The sequence below is a fragment of the Protobothrops mucrosquamatus genome, unplaced genomic scaffold (assembly GCF_001527695.2).
Source record: "Protobothrops mucrosquamatus isolate PMUCROS unplaced genomic scaffold, P.Mucros_1.0 scaffold347, whole genome shotgun sequence".
In the NCBI taxonomy this organism is placed as follows: Eukaryota; Metazoa; Chordata; class Lepidosauria; order Squamata; family Viperidae; genus Protobothrops; species Protobothrops mucrosquamatus.
This window is the reverse complement of record NW_015386684.1, coordinates 1636243-1657673: the sequence shown is the minus strand read 5'-3', so window position 1 is coordinate 1657673 and position 21431 is coordinate 1636243. Positions and strand designations below refer to the sequence as shown.

The 21431-nt window shown below is 36.8% G+C and overlaps 1 protein-coding gene across 1 annotated transcript in view; it reads right to left on the bottom strand.

Annotated features, from left to right (window-relative positions):
- Positions 1-6485: 6485 nt before the first annotated feature.
- Positions 6486-21431, bottom strand: part of ROR1 (receptor tyrosine kinase like orphan receptor 1) — a 49144-nt gene continuing 34198 nt past the window's right edge. The window contains exons 4-8 of the mRNA XM_015815537.1: positions 16174-16301; positions 15216-15533; positions 14410-14655; positions 10388-10599; positions 6486-8060 (exon numbers count right to left, since the gene is read on the bottom strand). Coding sequence (XP_015671023.1) covers positions 6642-8060; positions 10388-10599; positions 14410-14655; positions 15216-15533; positions 16174-16301 — 2323 coding nt within the window. The 3' untranslated portion in view covers positions 6486-6641. The remainder of the gene's footprint in view (positions 8061-10387; positions 10600-14409; positions 14656-15215; positions 15534-16173; positions 16302-21431) is intronic.

Below are 21431 nucleotides of genomic sequence, written 5' to 3'. Positions count from 1 at the left end.
AGAAACAAACATTATTAGAACTGTTTTAATAGTTCTAATAATGTTTGTTTCTATAAGAAGATAACAAAGATAAAGAATTCTCCATTTCAATTAATTGTTCATTTGGACAATTAATATTTTCAATTATGTCGGTCCTTTGTCCTTAGAATTTTGTGAGCCCCGGGTATTGGTTCAGAAATACCGGAATGTTTTCCAGTTGTCCCAGTCCCATTAGACTTCCCTCTTATAAGGTCTCCTCGGTACAGAAGACCAACCTGCCAGCCAACATTCCTTAGCTGATGGAACTTGCAACATGCCTACTCTGCCTGAGTGAATTGGATGGGTAGAACTAGAAGATGGCCCCTTAGGTAAAGGCCATGAAAGACTTTAAAGATGATAAGCAATACCTTAAATTGTACCTGGAAACACAATGCAGCTCATGAAGTGTTACATGTGTCAAATACCCAACATCCTTTACAACCCATGCAGCCACATTCTGCACCAGGTGAAGCTTCCGAAGGGTCTTCCAGGTCAGTCCCATATAGAGCACATTGTAATAGTCCAGATGAGAGATCACGAGGGCAAGTGACTGTGAGCCAAGTCTTTCAATCAAGGGACAGGTACAACTGGCACACCACCCTCAGGTGTGCAAGGATTCTCTAGGCCATGGCTGCCACTTGCTCTTCTAGCAGGAGCTATTCATACAGAGACTCCCAGATTGTGTATCGTGTCCATCTGGAGCAGTGCCATCCCATCCAGCACTAGTGGTGGAAAAACCTTATGATTAGGCGGGCCAAATATCCAAGTAAACCATTCTGTCTTACTTGGGTTGAGTTGAACCCATTGCACCCCAACCAGACCTTTACAGCCTCCAGTCACTGAGGCAGGACATCCACAGCATTGCTCAGGCAGCCAGAGGTGGCTATATAAAGCTGGGTATCATCAGCATATTGATAATATCTCACCCCAAACTATTGAATCACCTCATCCAGTGGTTTCATGTTGATGTTAAATAGGAGAGGAGACAGAATTGAGTCCTAACCCATATTAGCTTCAGCCATGGACAAAACTTACCCCACTCTAGATATTATACTGATTCATACTTACAGGGTTTGTAAGCTGCCCAGAGTCATCTCTGCACAAGAAGGGGGACACCTACATTTAATAAATATTGTCAATAATGCATTTTTCTTACTAGCTTTTATGAAAGTTGATTATGTTATATATCATATAATATATATTATGATATATATCATACTCTCAGAAAAATGCAGCTATAAAAATTTGGAATTTTCCATTAACATAATTTAGCAATGGATTTTGAAGATGCAAGATAGGAAGAGTAGAGATAGTCCTTGCCTAATGATAATTGGGAACAGCAATTCCATCACTAAATGATGTGGTAGTTAAGCAAAACATCACATGACTGTAATGAGCTCACAATCTCACTTCTCCTGCAGTCTTTAAGTCAGGGGTGTCAAACGCACAATGTCACATGGCATGGAGCTCGGGTGGGCGTGGTTTCAGCATGATGCATCTGGCCCGTGGGCTGGCAGTTTGACACCCCTGCTTTAAGTGAATCACTCACAGTCATTACACGAGACATCACATGACTGCAACTTGTGATTTTATTGTCTGCTTCTCCACTGCTTATTGGAAGCTGGCTGTGAAACATGCAAATGGTGATCTTGTTGCTAGGTTCCTGCAATAATTCTCAAGTTGCAAAGTACCTAAGCCTTGATCTTTTGACTATGGGGATGCTGTGACAGTTATAGGTGTGAGGACTGATTGTAAAGTTACTTTTTCAGTGCCATCTTAACTTTGAATGGTTGCTAAAAAGAACAGTTATTAAGTGAGGTCTACCTGTGTTGACACTTCTGAACTTTAGTGTCGGAGAAGGCTTCCTGAGAAATCCTGGACAGTCAAGAAAGAAAACAAATGGATCATTGAACAAATCAACGTATAGTTTTCGTGCAAATGACCAGACTGAAATTATCCTACTTCAGACTTTTTATGTGAAGATCTCTTTCTGGAAAAGCCTCTAGTGGTGGGACAAATGGAAGATATCAGGATGACCAGCAGCAAGGTAGACAGACTCAGTTAAGTGACAACGAGTGCAGTTGGGAAAATTTGAAGAACAAGTTAATGACATGATCATTGAGAAAGACTGTGTGGTTGCTAAGAGTTAGCAACAACTTGATGATACATTATCACTCTATACATAATGTAGCAATGAGGCTGCTGGTTATCTGAAAAACTATTCACAAGACAGACATCTTCTGTGACTATTCAAACCCAATTTTATTTGGGTGGCAGCACTCATATTCTATGCTGAGCTATGATGCATTTAACTAAGCTAAAATGTTTGACTTAGCTAAAATAGCTTAGGACCATACAAACTGCAACCATGTATCATGGTTTATGAAATGTGATAGAGTTCAGGTTACCTCTAAGTCAGTGTAACTTCCACATTAGATCAGAATGTAAAATCTCATAATCATTGATTGCATTTTATTTAGAGTATGTCTTTCATAATAGATGTTGCAAATGATTTTCAATGTTCGTATTGCATATACTGGATAGGATTCCAACTGTGAGACTTCCTCATTTATCTACCGAATAAATTGTACAAATTTGCTTCAAAGAATTTGTTGAAGTATTTTTTCATTTTGATGCAAATAAAACCCTTGGAAGCAAATGAATTAATGCCATAAACACTGCCATTTTTCTAACAGCAAATAATTTGTAAGAAAAGTGTATTCAAACTTAATTAAGAATATAGTAGAAGTAATTCATACCATATAGCTGTCAACACCATAAAAGTAAAGATACTACTAAATATCTCATAGTTAATGAGGTGATTATAATCGAAAAATATGTGAGAAAAGTGGTATTAAAATTGTTCAGTTTTAGAATATTTTTCCCTTATTAAATAGCAGATTAGATATGAATTTTATTCTAGAAGTAATAGTTTTAATAATTATATTTTGGATTAAAAAAAAGAAGCGCAATTTGGAAGTTTGCGGTTTCTTTCTCTGTTATTTTTGTGATGTAGAAACCCCGTCTTTTCCATCTGGTTTTTGCAAAATACTGATTTTTCTGGCATAAGTATTTTTTCCACATTACCCAATTTACTTTGAGAGGTCTCCCTTTGTTTATTTTCTCCACTAGGAACTTCTGCTCCTGTTTTAGAGTTTATTAACAAACTGAATTTTGTGTTATGAAGCCAAAAAACGGATGTCTAACATTGACAAAGTTTTCATTCATGGAAGACAACTGGCTTGCTTGTTCAGCATTTCTCCTGTATAAAATCTCTTATAGAATATTTAAGGACAGTTTTCCAAACTTTCATGTCAGGGTTATTTCAGTGAGATAATGCAAAAACATTAATGAATAAGCTTTTTATTTGTTAGAAAACTCAAAAATAACCATGAGACCCTCTGGGTTTTCCAGAGGTGAGAATGCATTATTTTTTCTTTTTCTAAGATTATAGCCAGTGTTTTTCACAAACTCCTATACATATATTAATTACCACAAATATTTTAGACCTACTGGCAAGAACAGGGGACACATTACTTATTCTAAGTAGCACCCATATCAAAGCTTCTGTTCTATAGCTTCTTGTCTTCTGCAGGGTTGAAGGTTATAAACAGCAAAATCTTTCTTATTATATGCATACTGTATTTGCCAAAAGATTAGAAACAGATTTATTGTGAAACCTTTCAGAACTAAGCAGTAAAAATTTTCATTAGTTTTTTTTTCGAATCGCAGCTTTTGTATCATTTTCTAGCATTTTTACCTAGTATTTTAATATCTAAAAAGGCATGCTTATTAAGAAAGTAGTTTTTTGAATTAAAAATGATCAATGGACAATTGTCTTAGGTCAGGGGTAGGCAACCTTGGCTCTTTTATGACTCGTGAACTTCAACTCCCAGAATTCCTGAGCCAGCTGGCTCAGGAATTCTGGGAGTTGAAATCCACGAGTCATAAAAGAGCCAAGGTTGCCTAACCCTGTCTTAGGTGATATTTAAAACAAGCAGATGGTGAGTAAGATGTAGCTTCTTCAAATGAGCTTCTGTGTATGATTATTATATTATGGTCCCCAAAACATTCTGTGTTTATCTTAGCCATGTTTTCAAAACCAGTGGTTTAAAATAATCAGTGTTTAATATTACTCTAGTGCCCAAGATACAAAAATGCAATTAATGTCTGTATAAAATAGCCATATCTTATTACACATTCATGCTTTAGTGCAATCTATAAAGTAATACAGTAAATAAATGCATGCAGTGAAAATAACCAAATAAAATCAAAATGGTTCCTCAAAATCACTCTATATTTCAAGATATCTTCACTAATGAAAAAGAGAAATAAACCCCAAAAATGGAAAACAAGATGTATTTTCAATTCTGCTATACAAAAACATTTTTGTGCAAAAAGAAGAAAATTACGTCAAGTGTCTGAAAGATTGTGTACATAATCCATTCCAAATCTGTTTAAATTTTAAAAACAAGACTTTTCGACATTAAATATGTTAAAATGTCACCAAAGTTTACTAAGTCTATCTAATATAGACTTATTTAAAGATATTGTGTTTCCGGTGTAAAAGATCATTTTTAATTAAGATTAAGTGTAATAAACTATATTGTATGTTTTTAATATCCGTTAAAGATCTTTTAATAACACATGTAGATTACCTTACATCTTAAACAAGGATAATACTAGAAAAGCTACTGATTTAATTGAAATAATAAATATTACTGGGAAAATTGATTGTCTGTTTATTATAAAATAAGAACTGAAATATTTAATTAAAGGGTTGCATAGCAACAAAAGGATACAAAGTTCTATTGCAACTACAGATATAAAATTAAGAAATATATTTTTCATTCATTAATGTATGTAGTTTCATGAAGGTTTTTCTTTTAAAAATGTCTTCCTGGCTTTATTCTGCTATTAACACAATCCTTAATACAAAATTATTCATTTTGAGTTTTATACATGGTTGTAGATTTATCATTAGAGACTGTTTTTTTGAAAATAATTTATCTAACAAGGGCAAAACGGAATGATTAGATTCACAGATCATATGTCGAAAATTCACAAACCAGTGACTATAAGTTGCTGAGAAAAAACCCCCTCTAAAAACGCATTAGCATGGACTAAGCATAATTGAATAAATGTGTGATATTACATATCCTTTTAATTTAGAAAAAAAATCACAAATCAGATGAAGGTCCTATAAGTATCAAAGCATGGGATAAAAATAATACATCATTGGCCCAATTTAGCTGTTGTCCTAAGTCATGATTTCATTAATCATGATCTGCTGAAAAAGGTCCAATTTTCTGGACTCACAACCCAATATTAAAAACATGATTTACACAATATAGTGCCTGGATTCAAATGCAGCATACAGGGTTGTCCTTGGGTTACGACAACAATGGGGACCGAAATTGCCATTATTAAGTGAGGTGGCCATAAAGCATGATGTTATGTGACTGCATCACTTAGTGACAGTCCCAGCTGCCATTGTTAAGTGAGGATCATGTGGGTCATTAAGTGAGAGCTTCACATGACGGCAACTTCTGACTTCCTGCTGGCTTCCCCACTGACTTTGCTTGCGGGGAAGGTGGCAGGGAATAATGGAAATTTCACTCCTGTGATTGGATGGGTGCTGCAATGGCCAGAACTCCGAGGAGTCGTTGTAAGTCCCCTTTGAATGGTTATTGAATGAGTGGTTGTAACTCAAGGACTATTTGAAAGCCCAACCAGACAAACCACGTTATGATTTAGTACATTTAAGCTAGTCGGTGGCAGCTTTCGAACACTGCTAGTTTAATTTGCTAAACAAGCTACAGTGATCTCAATCACACACAATGCTAAGCCTTGGCATTGAGAAACCTCAATGTCTAAGCCAAAAATAACAAACCCATTATGGTTTATCACAATGTGAACTCTGCCAATGGCTTAGTTCAGACAACACACCAAGTAAGTATGTGAAGTATTTTTGAACTTTAGCTTGTGATTTGTAAATCCTAGCTTAATATTTTGTGTGAAGCCAGGCAACTGTGGCTTAGTCAAGAAACATTTCACAAATCTAGTTTAGTGTACTGTATGAATTCAGCAGTATGCTTGGTTATAGTCTGGCTCGACATTTCTCAATCTCAGCAAATTTTAAGATGTGTCGATATGCTGGCTGGGGAATTCTGAGAGCAGTTGAGGTTGAGAAACACTGCTCTGGCTTAATGGAATATGCATTTGGATACAGCGTGAGACCAATGGTGAAATTTTCATCCAACAGAAGTATAATTAATTTTCCTAACATTTCATCACCATGTGTTCCGAATAGTCAGACTGCTGAGACAGAAAACATTTCACTTTAAAAAAACCATGATTAAATATGCTTCTTAAAAAACATAGAAATACTTTTGCCCTTTACTATTTGTAAAATAAATTTGCAGCCACCGTGTTGAGTGTTAGTACATTTTTAAAAATTTGAATGGCACTTCCTGTTAAGAACTTCACAGAAGATACTTATTGCAAACACCTCTTTATACAGCTGGAAAAAAAAATCTCCAATAAAATATTTGAATATAAATCTCTAAAACCCTCTAGTTCATATTGTAAAAAGATCCATTTGCAAATGCCTCCCTTATTTATTACATCTCTGCTGAAATCACAGTTTCATTATGCCCATGAATACTAGAATCTAAAGATGGTTGTTTGGAGTCAATTTTGTAGGGTTTTTGAGTTTTGTTTCCAAAAACGGTTATACTAATCCCACTTGGATGATTTGGCACTGACATATGAGACAGCAAGGGAATATTGGCATCCTGATTGGATCCTGAAGAAGGCAAGCTGGTCACATGACCGGTGCTAGTTGATCCACTTGCACTGCTTGGTGAACGACTCTTGGGTGGAGGACAGTGCTGAATGACCCTTGGTGGACCTGCAGGTTGATAGTGGGCAGCTGGAAAAGCAGCATATCCAGGAGGTATCGGATATCCATTAATAGGAATATATCGCTGGTTTTGTGGTATTGGTGGGCCAAGAAATCCAGTTATTTGGCCCTGTGGCATACCTTGTGCTGGAAATATGTAGTTAGGGTACCTGGGATTGCTTAGGTTGCTAACTGGGCTTGCGCTGAGAGATGTAGTTTGAGTGGTAGCATTTCCACCAGAAGGAGTAGTAGAGCTAGTATGACTTGATATCCCTTCCCAAGAGCGCAATCTAGCATGGATATCTTTGAATTTTGGTCTCCTAGACGGCAGTTCATGCCAGCATTCTGACATCAGGCTGTACATTCTGGGAGGGCAGTCTTCAGAGCATGGTAAAACCTGCCGTTTCCTGACCATCTCAATGACTTCTTGGTTACTAAATCCATAATAGGGCTGAAGACCAAAACTAAAAATCTCCCACAAGACAATACCAAAGGACCAGATGTCTGAATCGGAGGAGAACTTTCCATATAAAATTGCCTCTGGTGGCATCCAACGAATGGGCAGGAGGGATTTATTTTGAACTCTGTAATAATCGGCTGAATAGATCTCTCTTGACAGTCCCAAATCAGAAATCTTCACGTGGAGCTGTTCTCCAATTAAAATATTGCGAGCAGCCAGATCCTTGTGGACAAAAAAATGACTTGACAAGTATTCCATTCCTGCTGCAATCTGGACAGCTATGTGCAGAAAATCAGCATGGTCCAAACTGGATTTTACCGTACCATCCTCATCACTGCTACATCCCACATCTGAATGTGGAGATCGCATAATAAGAAATTCATGGAGGTCTCCTTGGTTCATATATTCAAAAAGCATGCAGACTGGTTGCTCCTGTGTCACAATCCCAAGAAGGCAGACAATGTTTGGGTGATGTAATTCTGCCATCAGCGAGGCTTCTTGCTGGAATTCTGCCCACTGCTGTGGATTGTTACAGTCCTTAAGGGTCTTTATTGCAACCAGCTGAGCGTGGTCCATTCCTGGCAAATAAAGATGTCCCTTGTAGATTTTTCCAAAAGCACATTCGCCCAACTCTTCCATAAATCGGACGGCAGAAAGGGGCAGCTCTTTGGCTTTGCTCTGTTAGAAAGAAGAAAACATGTGGAAGATAGTTTTGGATCAGATGGTTGGCCCTTGAATGGTCTTATAACTGGAAGACATTGGAAAAGTAAACCATGATGTTTTTCATGAAAACTTCACAATCTATTATATAAGCCTATCAAATGAAGAAAAGCATTATAACTTGGGCAGGCTTATTTTTCTTAGCTGTGGGGAATGTACAGTTGTTCATCAGTAGCTTGGGTTTCCAATTTGTGTGGATATATGCCGACCTCAAATGCATCTAATACCCTGGGACAACACCTTGTCCCTAGCCATACATAACCCATTCTCAAATATACATTATCTCCTTATCTTAATAGTAAAGAAGGTGGACTAGGGGGGGGTTCTGTTCAAGACGTGCTTTGTAGCTTTTTTTCTTTCTACCCCTTCAGCAACAGGACAGAAAAAAAGGAAGGAAGGATTGGGATGACTGGAACTAATAATAGGATAGAATATTTAACAGGCACTGGAAGCACTTCCCCCTCTTTCCCCCGTACCTTACAGGTAGTCTTTGACTTACAACCATTCATTTAATGGCCATTCAAAGTTATTATGGTGCTGAAAAAAGTGACATGACTGGTTCTTGCACTTATGACTACTGCAGAGTCTCTGCGGTCACGTGATAAAAATCTGGGTGGAAGGCAACTGGCATATATTTTTGATGTTCCAGCATTTGTGACCTTCCCAGGGGCCTTCCAAGAAGTAAAGTCAATGGAACAAGCCAGATTTCTTAATGACCATGGTAATTGGCTTAATGACTGCAGTGATTAGTTTAACAACTGTTGCAAAAAAAGGTCATAAAATTAGGCACAACTCACATAATGACCCCATCGCTTAGCAATGGAAGTTTGGTCCCAATTTTGGTCATAAAACGAAGACTATCTTTAGTTATCACAAAGTTGCTGGGGAGGTGGAAGTCCCAGCCTTTCCAACAACTTCTTATTGCTGGGAAGCAGGGGGGAAATGGCAAGGCTTCATTTTTCTGAGTGACCCTACTTGAAGTCATTGACTTTCTTTTGTGGAAATAAATATTTTGCGGCAGAGACACTAGGAATGCAGAGCTAAATGCTCACATCCCTTAGAAATGTAACTGATCCTTCATTCTCATCTCATTTATAATTCACTAGAAGGAAGGAAGGAAGGAAGGAAGGAAGGAAGGAAGGAAGGAAGGAAGGAAGGAAGGAAGGAAGGAAGGAAGGAAGGAAGGATAATTGAAAGTGGGACACATAAAATAAATTGTAATTTTTCTGATCATTTTATGTATTTTAGACAACTACTGTGTGAATTAATATATTGTATGGCATTTGAACAAGCCGTTATCTGACTGCAGGATGGCGGGAAATTAGATGTATTATTGCAAAGCAGATGGTTTATATTATACAAATCCTTTAGGCTAAAACTTGTTTAGGTCTGGCATATTGTAAATTATATTTTAGTAATGAAAGTGAAATGACCTCTGTCTGACCTCAAGCAGGGCTGTCTGTTTTAACCAACTTGGGGGAAAAACTGAAAGAAAATGAAGTCATAAAATTTGGCAGAAGGGGGTTCATTTGGAGTTAAGCAGTTATAAATCTGCTTAGCTTTTGTTTGACAGGTATTTGTCACTTGGTGGTGTACAAGATGCATAGAAGTGTAAAAAACAGAGGAGACATTGTGCCAAAGAAAACCAAGTACAAAGGGAGTTTATCACACTCTGTCTTTATCAGTCACTTCTATTACATTAATGACAACAATTGATTCAATTTATGATACCAAGGAGGATAATTACTGGAAAAATACTAAAAGGGTAGGAAGTACCTGAAATTAGGGATTACTCTCTAATGTGTTGTGCTTAAGATGCCAGCATAACAATAGAATTATGTGTGTCTACTCAAGGAAGCTGTTAGGGTTCAAATGGGCTTACTACCAGGGAAAATCAGACAAATCTAAAGTAGAACTATCAGCCCAGGGCAGCAAAACTCCACTAAATGCTAGCAGAATTGCTTTCTGTAATTTCTTTGCTGTCCCCAGGTTTTGCAGACCAGATTGGACAGCCTTACCTAATGTTTTTGTATTCAAAATTTGGGGACTTTATTTTCTTTGCTCAGTCATGATCTCTCAAAACGCAGTATTGTTTTATTTCTAAGAAACCTCTGACATCCTATCCAGAGATAAGATAATAATAAGAGTGATTTCCATAAAATGGTGAAATAGAGCCAGAGAGGAGGCATCATTAGGAAAAGCAGAACCCCCCCAAATAGCTAAGGTTCTTTTGAGCGTAAAACAAAGGTTTCTCATTTTTATGCATCAGATTTGGTTCACAGTACCTTTGGCTTATATGAATTGAGCATAGACATCTCTACGTTCTGTCCTCTGACGTGCTTAGGCTGTCTTTGCACGGGTGGAGAAGATGACTTTTGGTTATTCCGGCAAATACAGATGAAGAAAAATAGTAAGGCAATAGCCAGAGGAATTGTAACACTGGGCACTAATATATAAAGGATTTCCATTTTATTCTTTTCCTTGGAGTCCTTTGGATCTAAATTCCGTGGAAAGAAAGGAGGTGGTGGGAGAAGGAGAAAACCAGAAGGATAAAAAAAATGCAATTATTATAAACAGTGAATTTTTGTATATAAAGATGTATGAAGATGTATCACACATTTTCATGCTTATTTTATTTCCTGACTGAGCAGCCATAGCAGAAAAAACAGCAGAGGTTCTCTCGGTTGTGACCTTTGTGTTATTAAATTTGACCTCATTTAGATCAATCAATCCAGGGCTATCTACAGGTAAGTCATAGATTCAACTGGGAAATCTTGGCTTATTCAGCAACCACCTTCCTTGAAGCAATAAACTTCAAGGAGCACCTTTAACATTACTAACAAGCACTGTACTTATTGTTGCATTTTATGCATCTCTGAAAGATCTGACACATGCCATTGTTGTGTGTTTCCACAGTAAAGAATTACAAAGTATGAAGTGAGATAAGCTAGACAAAACAATACATATTTTCACAATCTGGGGGTATTTGTTCTGCAATTATCCATATAAGATGTGACAAAAACAAGAATCTTTGGGCATTACATAACAACATTTTTCTATTAATTTTGGTCTAAAGGCCAGTGATAATATTGCAACACAAAAGTATCTTGCTAGAGGAGGAAAAATCAGATTTCTCCGCAGAGTGTGGGTTTATGTAAGTAACATTACAAAAATGTTCAACCACAATGTCAATGGTGCAATACACAAATGGCTGTCTATCTGCAAAGCTCTTCCTTGAAGAGTGAATTTTGCCAAAAAAAAATTTATTATACTGAAAATTTGCCAACAAATATCTTGGCCGAACCAAATTTGGTGGAACGCTTTTCAGGTCTTTCGATAGATACTGTTATTTTAAGGACCTGAAGGTAAGAGGCTCTGTATTACATTATAGCTCTTCAGGCAGAATTTCATTTCTAAAAATCAAATGCAACTTAATCCTCAATTTCCCCCCCTAATTGTATTCTTACATATGGAGCTGCTACCCAAAACCAGCATTTTGGTCTTTTATTTACCCCCCTCCCCCTCATCAATTCTCAAATTCAGATGATTAAGAATCATTTTATCATGTTCCCTTCCTATATCACTTTTGTTATATTCGCATGTATTTTTCTTATTTCTTGCCGTTTCAACTTTATTTATTTAATTTATTTATTTGTATACTGCTTTTATATTTTTATAAATAACTCCAGGTGAACATATCCAATACACCTTCTTTCTCCTATTTTTCCTACAACAACAACAACCTTGTGAGGTGGGCTGGGATGGAAGTGACTGGCTTAAAGTCACCCAAGCTGGCTTTTGTGGCTAATGGGGACTAGAACTCACAGTCTCCAGCTTTCTAGCCTGGTAAGGGTGTGAAACTCGCAAAGTCGCAGCGTATCGTGACTTTTTTTCCATTGCCGGCAATGGGGTGGGTGCGGTTTTGCTATGATGCATCCGGCCCATGGGCCGGCAGTTTGACACCCCTGCCCTAGACCAAATTGAGTTTTCCAGTTACATTGCCTTTCCTGCCTAAAATTGTTTATAAAGAGCTACTCAGACTTCAGGTAGATGCATTCTAAATGCATTAGGGATGTCTATGGAGATTCTCTCAGTCATCCAGGTCATAGTTATCCCCAAAATGCTTTTTCACGAGGCAAATGGACTTTCTTGTTTTTCTTTGAAGACGTTTTGCTTCTCATCCAAGAGCTAAAGAAGCTTCTTGGATGAGAAGCGAATTATCTTCAAAGAAAAACAAGAAAGTCCAGTTACCTCGTGAAAAAGCATCTTTGGGATGCATTAGGGATGTTTTTAAGATACCAAAGCATATTATTTTTAAAGTCTTTATGGTTAAAAAAGGAATGGTCTCCAAAACTGGTCCCAGTTTCCACACACTAAGTAAGCAGTGGGGTTTTCCACATGGACAAATGTGCATATACACAAGCTTATTGTATTAGGAACAAAAATGATCCCCCCCCTCTTTTTAATTTTTGAATACATATAATTTGGATGAAAACACATTTCAGAATTTGAAGACTGGAAATATATAAAGAGCCTTCCATCCCTCTCCATCCTGGGAAGATGACTGTTTCTGAAGATAGATGAACCTATTCTGTTTTTAAAACAGAAGAACTGTGCATTTATTTAATCCATTTCTTACTAATAAAGTCAATGGTCTTCTTCACTGTTGATCTTGCAAGAAGTTAACCCTCTGGGGGACTCCTGTTCCTTCTAGATTGCTAACAGCTGATCTCTTTCAATATGCAGCACTTTCTTCAGGCAGCCATAATAAATGCTTTAGGGATTTCATACAACAATCTGAGCATCTGAGTAGTTCAGGCCCTGCTAAAAGCAGTGAGTGGGAGTTTGAGCACTAACATAAGATATTTTGATGTGCAAAGTCAGAAAAACAGGAAAAGAAGATATGAACTCCCAAGAGATCTCAGGAAATGTGAGCTTCCAAGACAAGAAACCACATGTCAGTGTGATGAAAGACACAAGCAAAGAAGAATCTCACAACTGCTGGATGCATCATTACCAATAAGTCAGATATTTGAATTTTGGGCAGTAAAATTCGCATTTCACCTTTTCAGTTCTTTCTAATTGGGCAAATGGAATACGTAAGACGAGGTCTATACCAAAGGCAAGGCAGAATGTCCAAAACCCTTTTCTTATAAAATAAGAATCTTAATGTTTTTAGCAGTGTTTTACTTGCAAGCTTTAATTACTTCTCTTCCTGGTTGGTTGAATCACATTTTTCTAACCTGGCTTAAGTTGTTCTACAACTTAGATTTTATAGCCTATGATTTCATTTTGTCTCATAATCATGATCTGCAAGGAAAAAAAACCTAGTTTCTTAGATCTGTCAAAGCTATTATGAGTTTGCAAAATTATTGATAGGGCAAGATGGCAGTAAAGACCTTATGTCTATGTTGCCATCTAGTGGTCATTTTTAGAAACTGAAGCATGTTATTGGAACCCATGTCATGCTTCACTTGGGGTTTGTAAACTGTGGCTAATCACTTATCACAATATATGACCCTATACAATTCTGGCTTATTCAAGAAGCGATTGTTTCAGAAAAGGTATCTTACTTCAATGAGTAATCCCATCCCCCCTGTTTTTTTTTAAAAAGGCCTGGCCTGTTTAACTTGGCTTAATGGAAATATTTAACTTATACCATTTTTTTTATCATCAAACACTCTTCTTCTGAACTAATTAGACAGTTTTTCTGACTCTCTAAAAACATTTTACTGTACATTGTTGCTTCTATAGAACTACCAGAAAGCGCTTGGGAAGTATTGCTGTCATTTTTCCAAAAATCTTGCTGGCATTTTTCTAACCACTTAATAAGAGATTCTCAATACCATTTCAGACAAAATAATGGCTGTTTAGAGTCATGTTTCACACAATAGTCATTTGTTCAAATAAGCATGCTGAGCCAAAGAATTTTGTTTTGGGGAAAAAGTTTTAGATCTGCACATGCTCCAGATCTGGATTACGGACCCCTGCTGGTTTTCAGAATTTTTCTTCCTGCTGGCCTTTTACCCTCCTGCCAAGTGGGGCCCGTTAGAAAACACATCCTTTAAATGGCAAGTTGCCCCCAAACAGAAGACCACCAAGAGGCTCAATCTGGTCCATAAACAGGGGCTGTATCCAAACTCTACAGCTGCACTTTCATTCCAAATTAAAATTGTCGGGGTAAGTCAGCTTCTATAAACATGTTGTGATGAATGTGCCACATAGTTTGGCTCTCGAACTGCAGTGGACTGCAAAACACAACAAACAATCTCATTTCATGTTCAAAAAAAGAGTTCATTATATTTACCACAGAGAGGGATGTCACAAAGTTCTGACTTGAGATTTTCGTCTAAGGTGAAGCACCAGGGTGCCTCTTTCTGATTGCCCGGGTTTCGGCAGTAGGAATGGCCTCCATTCAGCTCTGGGTACCTGACAGCAGTGAATGTGTGGGTGTGTGGATACTGGGAGTTCCACGGCTGGCACTGTCGCCCAGATTTGGTTACACTGATGGTCCCCCGATAGTCCACTCCTGTGCTGTTGAAACATTTGTGATCTGTAACAGAAAGATCACTTTTCTGTGATGCATTAAAAGAACACTATGCACACATGTCTATGGAGATTCCCCTCATGGTTGTCTCAAAGGTGTTTTTTTCCCCTTTCAAAAAGCAACTGGACTTTCTTGGTTTTTTCCCTTGAAAATGTTTCATTTCTCAACCAAGAAGCTTCTTCAGTTCTAATTAACTGTTGGGGAATGGAATTTGCATCTGTGCATATAAATGACAAATTGTACAATATTAGATGTTCTTCCTGGATGAGTTTCTTTTCTTTTTTCTTGTTTATGACCTGAACATTAATTCAGTCTTACATACCGAGATGTAACGATGCTCTTTTTAAAAATTACACACTTCTTTAAAATAGTTTTAAGGAATAGGCAAAAGAACTCACAATCTTGAAACCAATGCCTTATCTTGGCAGGAGAAATTATGAGACTTAAATCTGCTTGATGAAAGATATTGACTGAAATAGTCAGGCTTTGACTTTTAACAACTGTGCCCTTGATCCTTTTGAGTTTTAGAGATATCCCACATACAAGGCAACGTAACTGCCACTTACTTTTATTGATTGGATCTGCCATAGGGATGCCAATGCGGATACAGTTGATAGCCTCAGGGCTATCAGGCTGGGGAAGATCTTCACAATTCGGCAGCTTCAACCGCATCAAAATCATAGGATTGGATCTTGCAAATATGTATTCAGTTTGGCAAAGCACATTTTCCAGAATCTCACACTCGTCCCGGCACAGATCTCGCGGTTTTGCAACGGAAGAAGTCTCATCACAATACGGGAATGCATAATGGCACAGAGATGGAATAGCAAACTGCGAACATTTATCCGATAAATGACTGGAAGTTCCAATCATTGTGAAGGCAGCTGCAGCATACAAATACCAAATCAGTTGAGATAGTAGCAAATATATAGTAGAACATATGCATTAACAACTAATTCCAAATAAAGACAGGATAGGAAGTATGGTTTTTGTAGAAATAAGCACTTTTTAAAAGAAATACCCTTTTTCGCATTCAAAATACTCCACTAAATGCAGTTTATATCAGCACCTGCTTTTCTTTTCATTGATTGGACTGTGCTGTCTTGGTCAAAGAGTGATTAAGTATCAAGTAGTCCCCAATATTTATTATTTGCTAAATATGTGATCTTGCTTTTTTAAAAAACTAAGTTTATGCAATTGGAGATCGATAAGTAAATAAAATTAAGAATTAAATGTAATCAATTGTGTATTCTAAAAACATGTTTGAAATCAGAATAAAACCATGATAAGAAAAACTAAGGATACAATTAAAATAATACTGCTTTTTTACTCTTTTAAAAGTTTCATTTTCATTACAGCTTTTCAAAATAAGTAATATATTTTTTCTTCTAAATATAGAATATATTCCTTTGAGCATGTAAAATTAACATATAGTGCATTAAGGATTTGAAATCCAGAATTGTAGATTATAACAAGGATGATGACTATCTAACTGAGAATAAGAGAAAGCAAAATTTTACTTACCTGTAATTTGATTTTCTATTTCTCCTTGCATATGCAGAGATTCCATATAAATGGTTCGATTTCCAATAAATCTTGCACATGCAATTCCCCGGTATGGCTGACAAAATCCATCCTCTTCATATTCATCCCTAAAATCAAGCAGGCATAATGTATAACATAGGACTGTGTTGTTAAATGGCCTCTTTAGTATGGTAGTTCAGGTGCTAACTAGGAGTGAGAAGTGAGGAGTGAGTGAACTGGACCAGCCTTTCTCTCTCAGCCCTACAGTAGGAAGGAGATAATGGCAAAACACTTCTGAAAATGTTATCCTAAAAATTGCATGGCTCTATCCAGGTCCCCAGGAGTCAAGCTTGACTCAAAGGAACCTAACAAAAACAGCATTATTATTTCTAGAATTGTTCACAAAAGTCAACCAATATTAAATGGAAAGCATTCCAAATTGCCAACTGTTAATATTTTCTCAGCTCCAAATCATTCAGAATTGCTGTAATAGTTGAAAATCATCATAGTCTTAGAAACCTCGTGAGTATCTATATGGTTATATAAAGTGACTGTAGTGAACCATGAACTTTATGATTTTTCCTTCACTGTAACCATATTCCATTTCGTCCAACCAATCTTTTTTAGATATTCTGCTAAATCAAGTTAAGTAATTCCATCTTCTCTCTCAATTTTTTCCAGTGTTTTGATAGCCATGATGGATAGCTGAGCCGAGCTAGAGTTGCAGTGGCAAAGTTGTAGGCAAGGTTTACAGCATTCCTACATAATGTTACTCGGCTTTATTTGATCTTACCCAATGGTGTTTTGCAACGAAGAATGCGGCAGAGAAGCTTTTACAGCTGGGTAGGACTTATGCAATGTAAATAAAACTGATATTTAAAACTGGAATGAGTTACAGTTGCTTTATGAGGACAGGTATCAGGACAAATCTTGGATTACTATATGCATTTAACTCTTTGGCTTATGTGGTGAACCTATAAAGGAGTCTTAAACATAGAATTTTGTATGCGTATTCACTTGGCAGTGATGAAAAGTTACGTTTTCCCCCTTTTTATATACTAAGTAGAGAGAGACCAGCACTAACGCAATCCAAAGCCTATTAATCAGTGCAGTGTCATTTTTATTATCCAGCAGTAGGAGTAATGATTTTCCTACTGCCAATAAATTGGCGAGGGTGTCATTACAATCAGTACATGGACCCAAATGCTTTTGGTTTTTTCCAGTAATTGATCGTGTTTGTTTTTATATGGGCTAATACACTGACTAAGAAATAAAGTCCTGTTTATTTTTTTCTAATAAATCATTAATATGCACACATTCTCATTTCTAGGTTATCTATTCAATGTTTTAAACTTTTGCTCTTGGAAATAACAATAATACTTTCTAACAATAATACCAAGACACTCCCACTAACACTGAGAGGGCAAGCCACTAAAATATAAGTTGAGAACAAACCCCACTCCCTACTAGCACTAATGATATTACCTAATTTGGTAATGAAACATCTGCAAGAAAACCACCAAGCTCAGAGGGCACCAGGGACCCCGCATAATACTACTTTATTTTAATCTTAATTCCTTAGCCTTGGGAAAATTATATGGCATTGTATTATTGTATTAGTTCAATAATATTGCATTAATAATAATAATAATATTACTATTAAATACACCAGTACAATGTGTTCTATTAATAGTAATTATATAACTATTAAACTTGCAGCTGGAAACCGAATCCCCCAAGACAAGAAAGTCAGTTCCCTGAAATCTCATTGATAACAATATCCCCAGCATTCTGATCATCAAATCCTTCAAGACTGATCGGATCAACTGATTCACAATCTTTCTTACTGCTTGGGAACATGCATCCAATTAAAAGAAAATACTGCTAATAAGAAGCCACTAAGTTTTTCAAAATATTAATATATTATGTACCTTCCCACTTCCAGTATAGATGTCAGAGTGGTAGTTGAATCTTAATTCGATCAAACTGTGTCTTCTACTAAAGTTCCTCCTAATGCCACGAGTATAAAACAATGCTTATTTTTATACTCATGGCATTGGCAGGGGAAGAAAGTGATGTCACATGCACCCCAATGCTAATGTATAAATTATAAATTGGGGTAATGTCGTGACACACCTAACATAATTGTGGCTTCTATTTGAAGGGTATGATTGTACTAAGCTATTACCTAGCTTGATTTTGGCTCAAAATGTTCTACGATCCTTACCTATTAATAGGTGGCCATTCCTAACCCCAATGACACCAAAATGACAAATTGTAGTGTGATGTCACAGCACAAACTCCAGCCTTTCATACTTGCCCTGTGACTTTGCATGTAGATATGTAAGGGGAAGAGTTTGCATCCCGATGTACATTTGGTACTTGCTCTTCCCATGGATGCCGATGAACCTACCCATCTTCAGCAACTGAAAACTTAGGCAGCCTCTTACTTTACTTAAAATTAGAACTGGTCTATATAGGCAGTCCTCGACTTAACGACCACAACTGAGCCCACAATTTCTGTTGCTCAGTGAGAGATTTATTGAGTTTTGCCCCATTTTATGATCTTTTTGCCACAGTTGTTAAATAAATCACTGCAGATATTAAGTTAGTAACACAATTGTGAAGTGAATCTGGCTTTCCCATTGCCTTTGCTTGCAAGGAGGTCTCTAGAGGTGATCACATGGACCCGGCAACTATCATAAATAGGAACCAGTTGTCAAGCAAATGAATTTTGATCATGTGACCATGGGGATGCTGCAACATGTGAATTTTTTTCAGTGCTGTTGTGATTACAAATATTTACTAAATGAATCGTTGTAAGTCAAGGACTACATGCTATATTAAAGCTAACATAGACAATTCCATGTGAACAACCTGAAGCAGATTAAAACACAGTTCTAATTTAGTGCTATATATGATATATTAACACAACTGACCATGTTACAGTTCATTACAAATAAATAACTGAGCACATTTATTCAAAGTTAGAATCTATTTCAAAATAAGGATTTGAGGACAGAGGTCTAATTATGATGACAATTCAGCATTGCAAGTCACTTTAGTGTGTCTATTATATCTAAAATTGGCATAAGAAAGAAAATACACTCTCTGCTATTGAAAACGAGATAGACTGAATGACTGTGTGAACCAATTAAAAATGCATTGACTCTATAATTTGGCAATCAAAGTGTCTCATGTATAACCTCATTATCTTTGACAAGTTTAAAACCATATCATTCTTTACAGACAATTAAAAGCTTGCATAACAACTTCACTTCTGGATGCACCAACCAAGTTTATTGTATGCCTATAAAGTCTATGGCACCAGTTCTCAAAATGCAGAAGGTGGTGTTACATATATATCAGATAACTAGATATTTACAGAGGAAATGTTAACTGTCAGAATCTAAATGTAATGCTATGAACAATTCTGGAAAATATGTCCTGAGCTGGGGCCAAATCTATCTGAAAGTAATCTATTTACATTCTTAACTACAATGCATTACCATAATTACTAAGGCTGTGCAACACTCCAGAAATAATTTTTATTTCACAGTTCAATTGCAGGCGAGTATATAACTTTTTGGAATCCCTCAAGAGAGATGTTCTTGCCAGTGTCTGTCCTCGCACTTGCCTGCAACTCTTTAAAACAGTCACATCCTTTCACAGCATTGGCTAGCTGCTCACTGCGGGTCTACGACAACTCGCCGTAGACAACTCACCACAGGCAACTTGCTGCAGTCAACTTGCCATGGCCAACTTGTCGCAGGACAAGAGTTATACTAATATCAAAGAAACAGTGGAATAGAATCATTTTAAAAATGAATATCAAAGGAGGGACAAAATGAAATGTAAATGACAAATAATTTTTCAATTATTTTACATAATTAAATTGAATTGTTGAATTGTCCCATGGAGAGTTGTCCCGCGGAAAGTTGGCCGTGGCAAGTTGACCGTAGTGAGTTGGCTGTGGCAAGTTGTCCCATTCTGAACCACTGCTGCCCCTGCGAGGTGATTCAAATAAAAGATGCAGTTGTTTTAAAGAGCTGTAGACAAGGATTACCTACATTCATGCTGGAAAGCCTTTAGTTTTACAGAACTGTGTCTAAAACATTGCCCAGCTGTAATAATTACTCCCTTTCAAGAAATCTAGTGCTGCATGGAAGACAAGGGGGGGAAAACCGGTTGGATCAACAGCAGCTGTGACTACTTATGAAACAGCATTGGTAATACTGCTTGGATCTTTCTTGGCAGCTTTCTTACATAATTTTTCAATATGAAGTGCATCTCATATGCTCACAGTTATGAAAAGGACAGGAAACTCCTAGAAGTCACATTTTGTTTGACAGACATATTTTAGTTCTTCCTGGAGGATGGCAAAGCCATTCAAACTTAAGGTAAAGAAATATACACAACTTAAAGATCAGACAAATAAGATGCTCAGTTATGGCTATTTTAGTGAACCATATTAAAAACTCCATCTTACATGTCTGTGGTTGCTACATTTTCACCTGGAATTTGGCATCTGGTGCAGAAATGGATTTTCAGAGAATCTCAGCTTTCGTTAAAAACAAAAGAAAAGGAAGCACAGAAAGCTGAAACCACCATCTGGGTAAGAAAGTGAACCTCAATACTTCAAGATAGCTGGCCCAGATAATATTGAAAGCATGGGGCAGAAACAAGAGAGATATCTAAAACACAATGCTAAACTCGATAACTGCAGTTACAAAGAACTTTTGGACAACAAAGCAAAAACTACGCAAATATACGTATTTATTGCATTTTGGGGACTTGCATAATTTACTAAAAATATAGAATCTGCTTCAGTATATATCACTTTAGACTTTTCCTTTTTTTTTTTTTACAAACTAAAATTTTCCTTATCCTTTGTCCTTCTCACCTAAGCTGACCAGTTCATCACTTACTATCTAGGTTCTACAATACTCCATTCTTGATGATGGTAATAAGAAATGATACCAGCTTTGAGTATCAATTGATTTCAGAGTGACAGCTTCTTACAATGCAGCTGGATTTAGTATTACTTATCTGGTAATACCGGATGCTCCCAGTCAGTTGTCAGCCCAGGAAATCCCAATTAAACTGAAACATGAGAGCAGAGAACTTCCTTTCTGGACCCGAGCAATGTTTTAGCCCTTAGGTTATTTTAAAACTCTACTAGATTCCTTTTAGTTGTCACTCTATCCCTTTTAAAAATGAGTTTCAATAACAACAATGAAGTGCAACAACTTTTTAGA